We start from the raw sequence: 17,554 nt of genomic DNA on the forward strand, positions 1-17,554 counted from the left end.
GGATCCTCGCTCCTCCTCTTGTTTGAATTAACAGGGCTCCAACAGTGAGTGAGGCCCTCTGTGCTCTTGTTCTAGGGAGATAACAGAAGCGCAGACTGCTCATTTATGTACTCATATCGTTCAGGGTCTGCTTGCTTGAAAGCTCTCTGGACGGATAGGGACTTAGATGCCTGGGTTATTGGAGGCAGCCATCTTCCGTTGTCCTCAGCACTGTGGGATAAGGTACCATCCAATCACCAATCTCATGACCACAGGTCCTTCGATAGAAGGGGATATGTTGGCACCCTCACTGCGGTGCATGAGTTGGGCTTCTTAATCAAACCTTCTCCCTGTCTTTAAATCTAGTGATTATGAGGGTAAGCCTCATGGGAGCCAGAGAGCTCTTGGTGGCAGCAGCAATGACTTTACAGTGTCTGTTGTAATTTATTCCTTCTCTGTACCTCACACCATATTTTTCACAGACGCAAAGTCAGATGTTGGGTAATAGGACAACATGCTCCTGAGTTACGGTGCCAAACTTATCTCTGTGCTGATCAGATCGAGTTGGCCCAGAGTGCAGGGAAACGCACTGTCTCTGTTTATCTCTTAAAGGGGACGCCTGGGAGTTTTGATGGGGGTTGGGCATAGACTACTGGAGAGTCCTGCCTCTGACCTAGGGCCTGTTAATTCTCAAATCTATAATGGAGTAAAATGTAGCCTTGCCAACTTAGAAGCTTAGGCCCACCGTATGAAGTTTAGGGCTGACGAGGATTTGGAAGCAGGTGTTGCCATTTCTATTTTCTTTAGAAGCAACGACGATCTCCTGTTCTTTTAAAGGGCAGCCTATGGCAGGATCCTGAAGGTTCACCCTTAGTTAGAGACCTCTCTTTATGAAGGAAGAAGGGAGGGCTTGTGGCTTCCCATCTATATTTTAGTGAGTAGTGGGAAAAATAATCTTTACGATAAAATAGAATTTTACTAAAAGTTGGGTTGACTAATGTCTGGGTTATATGAAATAAAAGGCATCAGACAGCCTGTTGGCCAGATGGATTTACAGATGATCACATACTCTAGGAAGATAGGTAACTTGGAGACATCATGATTTCCCAGTGTGTGCAACTTGAGCGGGAGAGAGAAAGAAAGCTGCGCTGTTGGAGTGTACCAGGTTCCTCCTTTCAGGCCACTAACCAGCTCCCAAATCATGACATGGAGACTTTGTATCAGTAATAAATCTCGGCCTTCTCTTATGCTCCTGTTTTACTAGCTCTTACAGCTCAGCCTGTTTCTCTCTGTTTACGTTTCGCCTCAGGGACTTTTACCTCTTCTTTCTCTATGTCTTACTTTCCTGCTGTCTCTGTCTGTCTGTCTGGCAGCTGCCTTATTTTCTTCTCTCTTCCTCCTGAGCCTAGATTTCTCCTCCTGTTTAGTCTCTCTGCCTGCCAGCCCCGCCTATCCTTTCCCTGGCTAGCTTCTGACTGGCTGTTCAGCTTTTTGTCAGACCAATCAGGTGCCGTAGGCAGGGAAGGTTACACAAATGTAGCATACGCAAACATAACACACCTTTACACAGTTAAAATAATAGTCTGCAGCATAAACAAGCGTAGCACCTCTTTACGTAGTCAATTTCCACGACTTTGGACTATTCTCGCCATTTAAATACTCTCATGTGACATGTGCGAACTGTACACGGCCCTAGCTGTATTAAAGGTGCATGCCCATTACACAGCTGTGACAATAAGCTTGGAAGAGTGTTTATCTCCCCTGTGACCAACTGTCCTTCCTTTCATGGGCACAACCCACTGGTAAGTAGCAATAACATCACAAGAGGCTTTAAGAAACGCTGTCAACAGCCAACTCCTGAAGATCCACTGTCCTTTAGTCTCCCTTTTGGGGAGCCAGGATCTTTGGTTTAGAGGCAGTTTTTGTTTAAAGACTAGTTGAGAAAAGAATATGCAGTGTTTAAATTATACTCTATACACGGAAGGCATAATGATAGTTTGTTCTTACGAAGTGACTTACAGTGAATGCTATCCTTAGCTTATGCATTCATTCTTTCTAGGATTTAATTCCCCATAAAGACCGAGACTTCGCTGTTATATATCTCATCATGTTCTGCAATCTCTATTTTGATTTAATGCTTTCTTCATAAAGTCTCCAGAATACTGTTAATGTGTTGCCTTTGGGAAAGGGAAATGAAGACATTGTCAATTCTGAACTCCATTTCACTGCTAGGGATTGCTAATGAATTGCTGTGAGCATAGCTATCAGGAAACAGAGCCCAAGTATTTGTTCTAACTTCTAAAAATACAGATTGTTTTTGGCAGATTCTAACCCCCAGGAACAACAACTTAATTATTTCCGTCGTATGCCGAACACTTCGTTAAAATGAAAACCATAAATGAACTGAAGGTAAACGGTGCCCTATGCTGGATGTGGGGAGTTTATTCTAAGTCGGTTCAGAGCAAGACAGAATTGGCATGTACGCAATTTAGAAAATTAAAACCATTAATAGCACCAAAGGGATTATTGTGTGGCCCTCACAGAAACTTTAAATAGGACCTGTTCAGGCTCCCGGTGGCAGTAGTAAGCAGGCTCGTGTTAACTCCGTGGAGACTAGGACTCTGTCAGCTTAGGTGTGAACACCAGAGACAGGTGCTGTTTATCTTCTAATTCCCAGATGAAGTCTGGAAGAACACCTCAGCCCTACATGTGAACGTTTTACTTACCCGGGAGGCTGGAGCTACCCCCCCCCAAAGCCACGAAAAGGCATCTATTAGAGACAGAGCCAGGCCTTGCTCTTGAGGGCTGTAAGGGTTGCTCGCCAGGTTAGCTACTGACTTCCAGCATCAAAAGCAGTGGCGGAGCCACTGGGGCAGACATGTGGTTGGGATGTGATACCTGCTTATTGGTGGCCTCTTGCCTTACTATCTGTTGGAGAGTGGAATATTTCACCCTGAGGGACCCTTTTGTTTATGAGACCTAACGTTTGGAAGACGTTGGGTTTGCCCATTTCCCCCCTTGGAAAGCTCTAGTGGGAATTTTGGCTGGCCTTGGATGGATACCGGCTCAGCTCACTCCCTCTCCTGTGCTTCCTAGCCCTGGTGTTTCCCATCACCTGGACTGTCACCATTGCCTGGAAGCTGGTTTCTCTTAGCTAACTAACACTTGTGCTTCCTGTCAAGAAGCCAAAGAGACTTTGTAAATGTGTTTTGAAGACTCTCTTCTCCCACTTCAAATGCTTCTTGACTTTTCTGAAAGAATCCAGCTTCATCCACTGGCTGACGGGTCCTGGCCCCTTCCCCATCTTCTCTGCTGCTCCCTCCTCATACCCTCCTCTTCCCAGCTACACCACACTTGTATTGTGGCTGGACCACCGCAAGCTCATCTCCTTGTAAGGTCTGAACCCCAGTGCGTATTATCTCAACCCCTCCCCATCACCACATAGCAGATTCTTCTGATATCTGAATGTTGCTTAAATGCCCCTCCCCTCCCCCATACAGCCCTCCTCTGATCACTCAACCTAAAGAAGCCACCGTCTACTCTAATTGGTCGACTTGCAGACCAAACACATTTCCTCTTTCAGAAGGTTGGCTCTGTCAGAATAGAGAACTCATCAGAACAGCTGCTTTGGGAATGTTCATGGAAGGAACAGATTCCTACATGAAGCAGGGATGAGCCAGTATTAGCCTTAACTGATCTCCCCTCCAGCCCAGAGCAGGAGTCAGTATGGCCGTATGTGTTCTCCTTTGAAATAGCCAGCCACACTCTAGGATGCTCGCTCAGCTTCCCTTCCGTGAGCTCTCAAGTACAGAAGTCCCTGCTTGGAAACCTTCGTGCTTTTGAGGGAATACACAGATGAAAGCTAGAAAAAATTCAACTAGCCATTCCCCTCGTAGATTTGATCACAGAGAGTTCTATCCCCCACGAGCCTTTCTTTTCTATCAGTAGGGTTACCGAGGTCTGTTAAAAGTCCCGTGTAGCTCAAACCCTCACTTCACAAGAGGGAAAACCAACTATCTCTTTCATTTAAATATATTGGTGGAACTTGAGGAAAGAAGCAGGGGAAGATGCATAGTATTTTAAAGACGGAATTTTGCACTTTAATGTCTGGCATCAGCTGGATTTAGAAATAAAAATACTAGATAAATATGATGTCCATAATGCTTACATAATTATTGTATCAATATATTTTGAAATATGCAGATGCATACTGAATATATATCTTAAACTGTATTTGGAATTTTTTTCTGCTCACTTATAGATCTAAACCCTTCTAATCTGAAACGCTAACAGCAAACAGAAAGTGAACTAGTTTTCAAATCTTTTAGGGGAAGTATGTTCTCTAGCTTTTTCCCATTGTCTGAGTAGTGCCCTGAAGAAAACCTTAGTGGGCTCCAGTCTTAGCGAAGCTTCAACTGATCGGGGCAGTAGAATGAGGCTGTCAATGGCTCCCTGTCCCAGGGAGCAATGAGCTTTGGCCCTAGCCAGAGGGTCAGTTGGTATCTTCTGACCTCCCTTAGATAACTAAACTTCCTTCAGCGTCATGCAGCCACCACCACAGTGCTTCTTAGTAAACCTAGAATTTTGGAATTTTAGAACAGAAAGTAAAACCAGATTCCGTTGAGATCACTGGGCTCGTGGCATGGGTGAGTCATGAACCCAGGTCTCCTGACCACTTTGCACCCTCCTCCTCCATCACTGTGCCCTGTCATGGTATACACACACACACACAGACACACAGACACACAGACACACACACACACACACCCGCCTCCCGCCCTGGGCCAAGTTCTAGCCTAACGCAGGGATTTGTCTGCCTCGCAGGCTCACCACTCAGAGCAAGTATTCTTGAAGTAGAGGACTGTTGTATCTGTTTATTTACTTATTTGATCTTGTCAAATTTCCAACTCACAACCGTGAATTGCAGATGTAACATGGTAGTAAAATCGTCCCCTATTGGTGGATTGTGTCTTCCACAAGTTTGCAGTGGCATAGTTTGGACTTAGAGATTCTTCATAGAAATTCCAGCTTTCTGCTTCTTGCATCACCTTTGCAGATCAGTCAACGCTATCAGAGTTGAGATGTTGACTTACATGATTTAAACTTAGTATGAACATTATGTGTGTGTGTATACATATATATGTGCGCGTATATATAATGTCTATATGTGTATATATACATGTTTATATGTCAGAATTGTCCCTTATTGCTAACAAGCAATAAGCAGTATTTTAATTCTGTGCTGTCAACATTTCTTAAGGTAGTTGATGAACAGCCATGCATGTCCATCAGTGTGGACATTTTGAGGAGTAACTAGCCCGGTGCAGGCCATCATATTTTGGTCTGCTTTTGAACTGAATGTTGACAGAGTCCAGCTGCCTCCTTTGATCCTATTGATCCTCATGGTGCCACAGTGTTCGTCAGGTAATAAGGGAAGTCTTAGGATGAGAACAGGAAACCTTCCACAACCAACCTTGCTTGCCTCCCTCCTCCGTGTTTAACAGTCACCCACTCATGTCCCATCCACAGCGGACCTTGTGACCTTGGACACACAATGTGTGATCTTTATCATTGGTCTGTTTTTACCTGACCAGTAGTCTCTGCCTTTGACTCCTTCCTGTCTGCCTTCCACTATTTCTTTAAACAAACGCAATAGGCAATGTCTGGCCTGGATTAAAGTGCTGGGTAAGGAGAGAGGGGTGTTGTGAACCCCGTGTGAACAGCTCAGCCAGGGGAGTCCTCTTGCTGAAGTGGGGAAGGCTGAAATGAGGCAGATTGGGGGTTGAGTGGCAGCAGAGTCACCTCTTAAAGGCATTCAAGGTTCTGGAGGCAGAAATGAGTGGTCTTGGGCTTCCCTGAGATACCGACGTAGAGCAGGAAGAGAGACCGCTGTCTAGATGAAATCCAGGTAGCCTGAAATCCAGAGAGAAGACACATGTGGAGGGACATATATTTGGGAAGTGACTTTATTTTTGAAATCATAGTGGCTAAGCTTTCCAAGAAAGGGAAGTGCGAGACAGATTTCTGCTTGGCTTGGAACTGAGGATGGGAAGAGGCAACTGGAAATAAACCAACCAGAAGAGAAAAACCACAGTGTCGTACTTGGGACACTGAGATTGTGTCTCGCCTAGGATTTATTGACTTCTGAAAGGTCCCTGGGAACCTCTGTAAGTTTTCTATGATGATGGGGAATGTGTAAAGACTGAGCAAAGAGAAGCATGCGGGGACAGCACAATTCTTCCCAGAGACTTGGCTCTAACTAAAAACAGAGAATTGGGGCCATCCTGGGAGGAAGAGGTGGCCGCTATTCAGAAGGCTGGGGTGTCAGACGAACAGTGTTTTATTTTGGTCTCTTGTGAGTTGTTTCAGGTTTGCTTTTTGTTTTGCTGGTGCTGGTAGTTTATTTGTTTGATGCTGAGGCATTTGCTAAAAAGCACATGTAAGTACGTAGTGGACAGGAGAGAGGGTCCTGCTGTCTTCTCACTACCAGCAGGGGCTGGTTTTCAGCGCCTTGGCCAATAGAGCTCCATTGTCACTGTCCTTATGCTGATGAAGGGCTCCTGCAAGGGAAGGTGATGTCACTGACCACCAAGAAAACAAGGTGTGATGGGCAGAAAGAAGACCCAGACCCATGGTGAACGTGCAAAACACATTTAAAGAAATGTTTAAAGAAATATTGCGGCGCAGTGGTGAAAGGAATATTAGGAACTTATTGAAATAACAGTGTTAGGAGAACTCTCTTTAGTTGATTGGTTCTGGTTGTTATTTTAAAACATTTGTCTCTTGATTATATTGGCATAGAGGTAGGGAAGGGGATTTAATTTACTGATCTAGGCCAACAGGGTGGGTCCAGTGTGTGTGTGTGTGTGTGTGTGTGTGTGTGTGTGTAATATGAACTTATGTCCTTTTATGTAGGTAAAATTGGATATTGATTCTAGTGAGAGCCCAGCATTAAGAGCATTCCATTCATTGTTAAGGGTTTGTTGCTTTGCTGTCTCTCGTAGCCTTTAACCTTCTCTTTTATAAAAGGTCATCAAATTCCAGCAGGGGTTTTTATTCACGCCGTGATCTGTGAAGGACTGGGAACAGTAGCATGTCTAAGAACGATCCGGTGGTGGCACACACGTTTATTTTGAGGTATGAAGTACTGTGATTCGTATAGTATATGATAGACAAGGTGTTATGTGGGATATTCATAGGTAAAAATTACGCTAGGTTATTTTTTTATTTTAATAGCTTATAGGTAGCTGAGTTCTGTGATTCGTGTAGTATATGATAGACAAGGTGTTATGTGGGATATTCATAGGTAAAAATCACGCTAGGTTATTTTTTATTTTAATAGCTTATAGGTAGCTCCCATTTTGTACTTTTCTTCCGCTTGCATGTGGCCAGCTGTTAAGGTTTCTGTTGCGGTGAGAAAGCAACCTGAAGGGAAAGTGTTCATGTCAGCTTACAGTTCCACCTCACAGCCCGTCACCAAAAGAAGGCAGGACAAGGACTCAAGCAGGGCAGGAGCCTGGAGGCAGGAGCTGTGCAGAGACCATGGGAGTACTGCGTACTGGCTTGTTTCTTTTTTTTTTTTTTTTTTTTCGAGACAGGGTTTCTCTGTAGCTTTGGAGCCTGTCCTGGAACTCCCTTGGTAGACCAGGCTGGCCTCGAACTCACAGAGATCCGCCTGTCTCTGCCTCCCAAGTGCTGGGATTACAGGCGTGCGCCACCACCGCCCGGCTACTGGCTTGTTTCTAATGGCTTGCTTGGCCTGTTTCCTTATAGAACTCAGCACCACCTCCAAAGTGGTGCCACCCATGGTGCGCCTGTCCCTCTCAAGCCAGTCATTAGCCAAGAAAATGCAGGCCTCCCCACGGGCTAAGCTGATGGGGGCTTTTTCCTTATCTGAGGTTCGCTCTTTCCAAATGACTCTAGCCTGTGTCAAGTCAACATAAAAACTGGTCAACACACCCGCTCTCTGCCCTGAAGATGAGCCTCCAAATAAAAGATAAAGCAAGAGCGAGATTCATAACTAGAATTATAAAGTTGACACCAACCCTGGGATGTTTCCTTCAGTTTTCCCTGACATTTCATGTTGAGTGAATCTGGAGACTGATGTCATGGTTACAGAGACTCCTGTTCTGATGCATAGTTAAGTTTCTGTATTTGTACGTTGTGTGCGTGCACATGCACACGTGTGTTTGAGCACATGCAGCCGCAGTGAGCACATTTGGGGATCAGAGGTCAACTTTCTGGGTCTTCTCCTCTCACTTCCCACCTTACTTCCTGAGACAGTATCTCTCACTGAACCTGCTAGGCCGGCTGACAGGTGAGCTCCGGGGATCTGCCTGTCTCTGCCCACCCAGCACTGGGGCAGTACACAGCCCACTGCTGCTGACCGCATGCGTGGATGCTGGGATCTGTGCTTCCTTGCACAGCGAACACTATCACCCTATGGCTTCAGTCTCCATGTTTGGTCACTTTGAAAAGTTTGCAGGTTTATACTGCATTGATGTAAGAGCTCTGTGGCATGGCTTCACTTTTTAACCTGCTTCTACATTGAGAAAACAGTAAAGAGAGAAAAGAAATTACAGAAAGACCGTCAGAGGTCCGGATTTGCTGAGTCCAGTGGGAGGATCTGGGCCTCTGCTCTCTCTCTCATGCACGAGTCCCCATCTCTGCATCTGCCTCTCTGCATCAGGGAAGAGACTTATTTCTGGTCTGTGCATCTCAGCAAACTAAAACGCATCAGTTATCCGTGTAACATCCATCATACATGACACAATACACTCATTTGCTGACAGCTTTTTCCGTGTGTTATATCCATAAAGATTATAAAAGGAAACAGAAACATTTATAGCTTGAAATAAGATTCGAGACTTCTTGTTTTTAGAGACTGGGTTTCTACTGTAGCCCTGGCTGTCCGGGAACTCACTGTGTAGATCAGGTTGGCCACAAACTCAGAGATTCCCCCTGCCTCTGCCTTCCACGTGCAGATTAAAGGTGTGCCACCATCACCCGGTGAGACTCTATACTTTTATTTGTCCATTTTATCTGTTTGAAATTTTCTATTACATTTAGTGTATATGTGTACTTATGTACGTGTGCATGTGTGTTATCACACACATGTAGAGGTCAAAAGACAGCTTCAAGGAGTCAGTTCTTTCCTTCTGCCAGGCAGGTTTTGGAGGCCGAACCGAGGTCCCCTGGCTTGTTGGCAAGTGCCCTTACCTGCTGTGCCATATCGTTTGTCCTTTCTACCAATTTTGACATCCAATTATTAAGTTTTAGCTGCCGTTTGCTCAGCTACTCATAATAATACGACAAAGAATCCTGAATAGAATATTCATAGCATAATAAAAAGGTCTTTATGATACCCCAAATTATTGTGATAACATGAACATGATTTATATGTAAGAACTACCTTGGTATAGGAAAAACAGAGCTCTATTTAAAATATGCCTTCTCTCATAGTCATTGTGTTTTTCTGTTCTTACGACTTAGCGACTGGTGTTTTGCTTGTTGTTTATAGAAAGGCTGTGAGTAGCTAAGCCTTTCCCTTTGGTTCTTTGGGAAGGTTTTCATTCTGCCGACAGCAGCGCTGTCTGAAGAGGCCAGCAGCGTTCCCGCGGGCTGCATCAGTGCTAACTACAGGCCCATGTTTCTGGCTGGGTAGCAGGAAACACGAATGTTTCCTTTCTCACATTTCCCAGACATATTTATGTAATTTTTAATAATCGTGGAAATCTTTACTTTGCAGGGTCTTCAGTTCAGAGACTTAACTGAGTTCTCTTTACTTAACCATAAAACGAAAATCTCTACTCTTGATTGCTTGAAAGACTTTCCCCGAAAGGCTAAAAATATGAGCAGAGGTCTTATGCCTCCAAGGTTGTATACCTAAGAATAAAAGAAGTTAGCTTTTTGCAAATAATGATTATAGCACCGTGTTTCTAGCTATACTTTGGTGCTGAGGGTATTGGGGCATGAACACATAGGAATCTCACTCTGTGATAAACGGATCGAATTTCAAGAGCACAAAGAATGATTCCAGTGTTGGGTGACTGTAGAGAGGAAACTCTTTAAGACACAGCTAAGGCAGCTGTGTGATCAAGGAGGGCTTCTCTGCCAACACTCGAAGAATGGGAAACTATTTAAGAGCAAGGGAAAATATGTCTTCCATGTCACCAAAACCTTGAGGCTTCTAGAAGACTGATACAATTTAGATACTTGAAGAGAGACTATTAGGTGTTGGAGGGAACAGATGGTGGCTGCCAGGGAGGAAGTTGGGTTCTAGCCATAACTTTAAGGCCACAGTAATTAGGAATTTGGATTTGACTTGTGTGCCCTGGGAGCTGTTGAAGGGTCCCCACCAGTGAGTCATAGGTTGGATTTGTGTTTTATGAAGATTAGACAGAGGTGAGCAGCAGTGGAATTGGGAGGAATGTTGGGGGTAAAAGAAAGTTAGTAGGGAAATAATGGGGCTCATAGCGTGGTGGGGAGCAAGTTCTAAGGGGATTTGGGAAATAGAACCTTCATTTTTTTATTAGATAAATAAGGTAAAGGAAATATCAGGTTTCTGGAACTGTGAAGAAAACAACATTTCCATTTCTGCAGCAAAGGGAAAGGAGGATATGGAGAAACAGCTTTGGAGAGAGAGCAAGAACTTCGGGGGTGTTGGCAAGGGGGTGGTTTGATCCCAGCTCTGAGCACAGAGCAGAGCTCTGAACTGGAGACAGGGGACAAGGAGCACAGGAAGTATTTACAGCCCTGAGAAGCATGCTGTTTGCTGCGGGAAAGCTCTCAGAAGAGAAGGTTCAGAATCGAATTCCCTGATTGGACTGAATGTAGGGCTCAACTGGAGAAGCAGCTTACAGTCCAGGAGAGGAGGGGCCCAGGCAGTCAGAGAGCCAGAGCGAATGGTGTGTCCTGAGCCCCAGAACCGACAGGCGTGTTGACAAGGACATCTACTTTGAGAGCCAGGGCATCGGATGAGGAACAGTTATGAGCTGGGTCAGCTGCACTCCAGCGCCCTGGTGGGATCGCCAGCTAGAATGGGGGTGACAAAGGAAAGAGCAGGCAAGAGAGAAACATGCTCGTGACTGAAGGGCATGCAGGTGCCTTTTGTGGGGGCGTGGATGCTAAGGAGGACACAGATTACTGTGTCATAGAATAGTCAGAAACAGGTGGTAGCCGTGGCTTCCTCCTGTGTCTAAGGAAACCATGCAATTAGCTGTCGTCGCCCAGCCAAGGTGGAAGCCTAGGTCATGTGGTTTGCCTTTATAAAGATGATCTAGACATCGAATGATGTTTTAAAATTATTGTTATTAGTTCTTTGAGGACTCCACACAATGTAGTAAATCATTTTTTGCCCCAACTTCTCCCAGGTCTACTCGTCCCTTCCCGTCCCATTCCCTACCCTAACATTGTGCCCTCTCTTAAAAAGTGATTTAAATTATTAAATTACTGAATTCAGTTTGTGCTACCCATATATTTGGATGTGGGACCATCCATGGAAGCATAGTCAACCTACCAGGGTCCGCACCCTCAAAGACCACCCAATTTTCCTTCTCTGGCAGCTTTCAGTTGCCAGGGGCTCCTCACTTATGGGTGGGATTGGTACCCACCTCCTGACTCCGTGCAGGGCTTCTGGCTGGCTGGCTCAGTTTGCACAGGTTCTGTGGGTGCTGCTGTAACTGCTATAAGTTCATATGTGCAGCTGCTCAAGGATGTTCCCTGCTTCTGGCCCTTAGGGTCTTTCTACCTCCTCTTCCTCAATGATAACTGAGCCTTGGGAGGAGGAGATGTGATCTAGATGTTCCAGTTAGGGCTGAACATTCTGAACTCCCACTTTTTGCCCCTTGACTAATTGTGGGTCTCGGTGTTAATCACCATTTGCTGCAAAATGAAGAAGCTTCAGGGATGAAGTTTTATAGATTCGCTAATCTATGAGTGTAAAGATAAGTTGTTAGGGGTCTATTTATTGCTATGTTCATTTAATAGGACGGTAATATTAAGTTCTCCCTTGTGGCCTATGACCTATGCAGCCATAGGTCCTTGGCTCAGGGATGGTGCCTGTATGTATTTTCAGTTGGCTTACTGTCCAGATTTGATCCTGTTGTCACGCCTCTTCACAATTCAAACTAGGAGGGATGAACTAAAAGAAGACAGGAGGAGATGGGTTTTACCTTAGACCAGTGGTTCTCCCACAGGGGTCACGTATCATAGCAGTTGCAGAATTGCAACTATAAAGTAATAATTTTGAATGAAATAATTTTTTGGTTGGGAGTCCTCACAGCAGGGGGACTTATATTAAAGGGTCGCAGCATCGGGAAGGTTGAGTGCCACTGCCTTAGATGTTGTAGTACTTGGGGCTCAGAGGCAGGGTCGGGGGTTCTAAGTTGTAACTGCTGTTACACCCCATTCCCAGCCTTGTATATGGTCCTCAGATGAGTTGACTGCTAGAACTGTCTTTCCCTTCCTGAAATTCATTATGGAATCTGAACTCCACAGTGCTCACCGTCCCCCAACACACACGTGTCTGCACTCATACCAGATTCCAGAGTAAGCAGGCGAAGGAAGGGCAATATTTGCTTTCAAGTTGCGCTTAAAAAAGCCAAGTGTCAAGCAGCATAGCTCACAGTCTCGTTCTGGGGTTGATATTTGCATTGCTTAGGGTGGCTCAGCGCATGCCAAGTTGATATGTCTTTTATTCAGCAGAAGAAATAGCTGGGGACCGAGAGGAGGAGCCTCCATGCAGAGTGTGGATGAAACACCGATGGGTGTTTGTGATGTTCCTTTGCTGAAGCAGTTTAATTGCCAAGTGGTGGATCTGCTGTAGAGTCATAGTTGTATAATCCCGTATCATACCCGTGCACATATCATTACTTAAGGTGTTACACTGGCTCTTGGCTCTGAATAGATTTTTAAACCAGGTGATTAGAATTGGGACCAGGAATTGTAGAACATATATTATCTCTAGGGTATTGACCATTGGTATGCAACTTGACATAGCATCTCTCAGGCTACACAGAGAAAGAATGGGCATTAAGACATGGGCACTTCTAGGCCGGGCAGTGGTGGTGCACGCCTTTAATCCAAGCACTCGGGAGGCAGAGGCAGGCGGATTTCTGTGAGTTTGAGGCCAGCCTGGTCTACAAGAGCTAGTTCCAGGATGGGCACCAAAGCTACAGAGAAACCCTGTCTCGAAAAACCAAAAAAAAAAAAAAAAAAGACATGGGCACTTCTGTGAGCAAGAGACAGAAGTGGCTGAAGAAGTCTATTTGGGTTTGAACATGTTCGACCTTCTCATTTGGCACATGTGAAAACTGAGGCACAAGGTGCCAGTCTGGTTTAGAAGGTGGTAGTTTCGTGTCCCAGGATGTTTTCCAGGCGTGGCAGCGAATTGCTCATGAGGACCTTTGTTTGAGTTTCTTGTGGGATGTGACAGAGTCATTGTTCAGGGTTCACGGGCAGGAGGAGGGAGCCTAGAAAGCTGTGGGGAGGAGGGAGAGAGAAGGATACATGCCACCCTCCAGCCACAGGACGGATGCTGCCAGTGACCCTTCCTACATATTTGTATATTTTAATTCAAAAGGAAATAGCAGAATTGGGTGAAAACAAAAAAGAAAGACATTTGCTGTTGCTAGAAGAATTTGATAGACTCAGGGGTGGGAGAGTCATCGGTGTAAAGAAGCCAGTGGATTATCTAGTCGTACAGGTCGTTCTTCATGGGTGTTAGCATATGCCTGCGTTCTAATGCGTCACAGGTGTTAGCATATGCCTGCGTTCTAATGCTCACAGGTGTTAGCATATACCTGCATTCCAATGCTCACAGGTGTTAGCATATACCTGCCTTCTAATGTGTCACAGGTGTTAGCATATACCTGCGTTCTTATGCTTCACAGGTGTTAGCATACACCCGCGTTCTAATGCTTCACAGGTGTTAGCATACACCTGCGTTCTAATGCTCACAGGTGTTAGCATACACCTGCATTCTAATGCTTCACAGGTGTTAGCATATACCTGCTTTCTAATGCTCACAGGTGTTAGCATATACCTGCATTCTAATGCGTCACAGGTGTTAGCATATACCTGTGTTATAATGCTTCACAGGTGTTAGCATATACCTGCATTCTAATGTGTCACAGGTGTTAGCATATACCTGCTTTCTAATGCTCACAGGTGTTAGCATATACCTGCATTCTAATGCGTCACAGGTGTTAGCATACACCTGCATTCTTATGCGTCACAGGTGTTAGCATATGCCTGCGTTCTAATGCTCACAGGTGTTAGCATATACCTGTGTTCTAATGCTCACAGGTGTTAGCATATACCTGCATTCTAATGCGTCACAGGTGTTAGCATACCCAACAAACACATATTCCCCATCTGCTACCCTAATTAGTGTGGTGACTTTGAAATTTCACCTGTGGCCACAATCTATTATGAAGAGACCCCACTGGTCATTACAGATTAAATTTTAGAATGTGTTTGTCCCAGTTAGGGTTTCTTTCCCTTTTGGTGGCACAATATTTTAAAAATTTTTATTTTATGTGCATTGGTGTTTTGCCATGGGTGTCAGGTCCCCTGAAACTGGAGTTATAGATAGTTTTGAGCTGCCATGTGGGTCCCAGGAATTGAACACAGGTCCTCTGGAAGAGAAATTGGTGCCCTTAACCCCTGAGCCATCTCTCCGGCTCCCAGTTAGGGTTTCTATTGCTCTGATGAAACACCATGACCAAAAGCAAGTTGTGGGTGAAAGGGTTTACTTGGCTTATACTTCCACATCACTGTTCATCACTGAAGGAAGTCAGGACAGGAACTCAAACAGGGCAGGAACCTGGAGGCAGGGGCTGATGCAGAGGCCATGGAGGGGTGCTGCTTACCGGCTGTTCCTCATGACTTGTTCAGCCCGTTCAGAACCCAATACCACCAGCCCAGGGATGGCACCACCCACAGTGGGCTGGGCCCTCCTCCATCAGTGGCTAATTCAGAATATGCCCTACAGAGTTGCCTGCAGCCCAGTGTTATGAAGATACATTTTTTATTGAGGTTCCTCCTCTCAGATGACTTCACATGTTACATGTTCATTTTGAGCCACTGTGGGTCCCACTCTTTGTGGTACCTCTACAGAGTGCCTCTCTGGTATGCAATGTGGGACTGTGCTCGGCTGTGGCATCTCTTTCCTTCCCCCTCCCCTTCATACAGGTTCTCCTGGAAGATAATTGCACCTAGTGACAGGCCCTTGCGTCTCTCTCTGCTTGCAGAACAATCAACCATGACGACCGAATCGGGATCAGACTCGGAATCCAAGCCAGACCAGGAGGCCGAGCCCCAGGAAGCAGCAGGGCCTCAGGGACAAGCAGGGGCACAGCCTGGACCAGAGCCCGCCAGCGGAAGCAGCGAGGAGCCACCGGCGCTAGAGCAGTTCCCGGAAGCTGCCGCACACAGCACCCCAGTGAAGAGGGAGGTGAGCCAGGAGCATCTCTAGGGAGGGCCAGTCAGAGGACCTGGCTGGGCACTGTGGCTTTGTCCCAGCCCTAAGGGCAGCTATGAAGGTCCCCTGCTTTTGCCCTCTCACCTAGGGGATCAGTAGTGTTGCCTTGAAGGATTTCAGTGAGTGGCATTCCTCCGCCCAGGCCTGGACCGGTACCTCCTGCCTTTGACTAAAGCCATTACAGTCAGCCAAACTCCTTACTGGAGACTGAGTTACTGACTGCCTAGATCTTGAGTTTGCTGGAAGGGCAGACAGCAAGCTGGCAGCCCTGGCTATGCCTCTGGCTGTTTTCATTTCGTGCTGTAATGGATGAGGGCATAATTGATTTTTCCAGCCGTTATTCTGACCTGAACATTGCCATCTACGTTCAGTGACTGTTTATTTGGGTTGGATCCCCCTCTCCCTGTATACACTTGTAGGTTCGTTGCCGTTCCTTATGTATACTGGGGTTGTCAGGAGCGATTACTTCTGCCCTTTGTGAGATGGTACTCAGTGGTAGGGTGCATACTTAGTCTGGGGAACTTTGGTTCCATCCCCACTATGTCAAATAGAAAAAAATTAATTAGTATAAATACGTAAATAAAATCAAAAGAATAAAAGCATAGTAATAGGATGAGTCAGGATGGTCTTAAAGCTGCAAACCTGCGTGTTTTAGAATGCTACCTTGTGTGTGATGAAGGGATCCAGAGCCCAAGGGAGGGATTGACCCCTTAGGATTCCGAAGAGTTTGTGGGGTTAGAAATTTCCGATGTTTAGTGAACGGTCACGAGGTTAGCCTTTGGGTGGAAGACTCTGGAGCTCAGCATCACAACACGTTACTGTGACAGTGAACACTTGTTTATGAGACCGGGTATGTTACTGTGGTCACATGGCATCCGCAAGTTCTGTTTTGTAGACAACATGAATGGGGCTGGACAGATGGCCCAGCAATTAAGAGCACTGGCTGCTCCTGCAGCAGGTCTGGATTCCGTTCCCAGAATGCGTACCATTGCTCACAGCCCCCAGAATCCAAGTTTTAGGGGATCAGAATCCCTTTCCTGACCTCTGCAGGCATCAGGCATATACATACATACATGCACATACATACATGCAGGCAAAGCACTCATACACATAAAATAAAAATATAATCTTTGAAAAAAAAATGAAGGAAAAGGTGCCTTCGAGAGACTTGGCAAAGCTGAGGTGTGTACGGCAGCTGTCGTGACCTTGTACTGTGTTCTGTAGCAAACGTGTTAAAAGCAGGAACCCCACACTGGTTAGAAGTGTATTATGGTAAATCCATGAACCAATAATATGATAATTTACTATCGTTGAGTGTTACGTGCTCTATACAAGTGTCTCAGCTGTACTCTCAAATGTCTGGTACTACAGACCATCCCAAACACGGGAGCTGCGCAGTGTTTGGGCTGTACTCTCAAGTGTCTGGTACTACAGACCATCCCAAACATGGGAGCTGCGCAGTGTTTGGGCTGTACTCTCAAGTGTCTGGTAATACAGACCATCCCAAACACGGGAGCTGCGCAGTGTTGGGGCTGTACTCTCAAGTGTCTGGTAATACAGACCATCCCAAACACGGGAGCTGCGCAGAGTTTGGGCTGTACTCTCAAGTGTCTGGTACTACAGACCATCCCAAACACGGGAGCTGCGCAGTGTTTGGATTTCCCAGTGGCAGCTATATCACAGTGCAATAGGAATTATGTGTTTGCCTTAATTTTTCTTTATTCTCGAGATTTTCATTAATGGATACAATGAAATAGTCACTTCTGCTCCATTTCCCCTACACAGCTCCCCCAAACCCCTCTCAGCCTATTCAGCCCTTGTGTCTTAAGGGACCACTGTCATATATACGGTTTGTGTGGTGCTACGTGGACCACGACTGTAATTTACCTCCTATAGTCAAATGTTTGAAACCAACAGGGGACATGATACTGAATCCGCAGCGGAAAATGTCCCTGGCTGCACAGGGCAGAGACCTGAGTAAATCCTGTTTCTGTGCTTCGGAGGACTCTTCCGGGCCTTTGGGGTACAGGATGTTAACAAGGAATCCTCTTAAGGTCTTCTACCAAGATCTTTGCTTCATATCTAGAAGCA

At 45.7% G+C, this 17,554-nt stretch overlaps 1 protein-coding gene across 42 annotated transcripts in view; it reads left to right on the forward strand.

Moving 5' to 3' along the window:
- The window catches only part of Epb41l3 (erythrocyte membrane protein band 4.1 like 3), a 214,271-nt gene that overhangs the window by 113,983 nt on the left and 82,734 nt on the right, over positions 1-17,554 (forward strand). For 33 of the 42 annotated variants that reach the window (XM_075956183.1, XM_075956180.1, XM_075956163.1 and 30 more), the window contains exon 2: positions 15,234-15,436. In XM_075956183.1, coding sequence (XP_075812298.1) covers positions 15,234-15,436 — 203 coding nt within the window. The remainder of the gene's footprint in view (positions 1-15,233; positions 15,437-17,554) is intronic. The other 9 variants (XM_075956193.1, XM_075956173.1, XM_075956195.1 and 6 more) reach the window with 1 other exon arrangement.

The sequence above is a fragment of the Microtus pennsylvanicus genome, chromosome 22, assembly GCF_037038515.1.
Source record: "Microtus pennsylvanicus isolate mMicPen1 chromosome 22, mMicPen1.hap1, whole genome shotgun sequence".
Classification (NCBI taxonomy): domain Eukaryota; kingdom Metazoa; phylum Chordata; class Mammalia; order Rodentia; family Cricetidae; genus Microtus; species Microtus pennsylvanicus.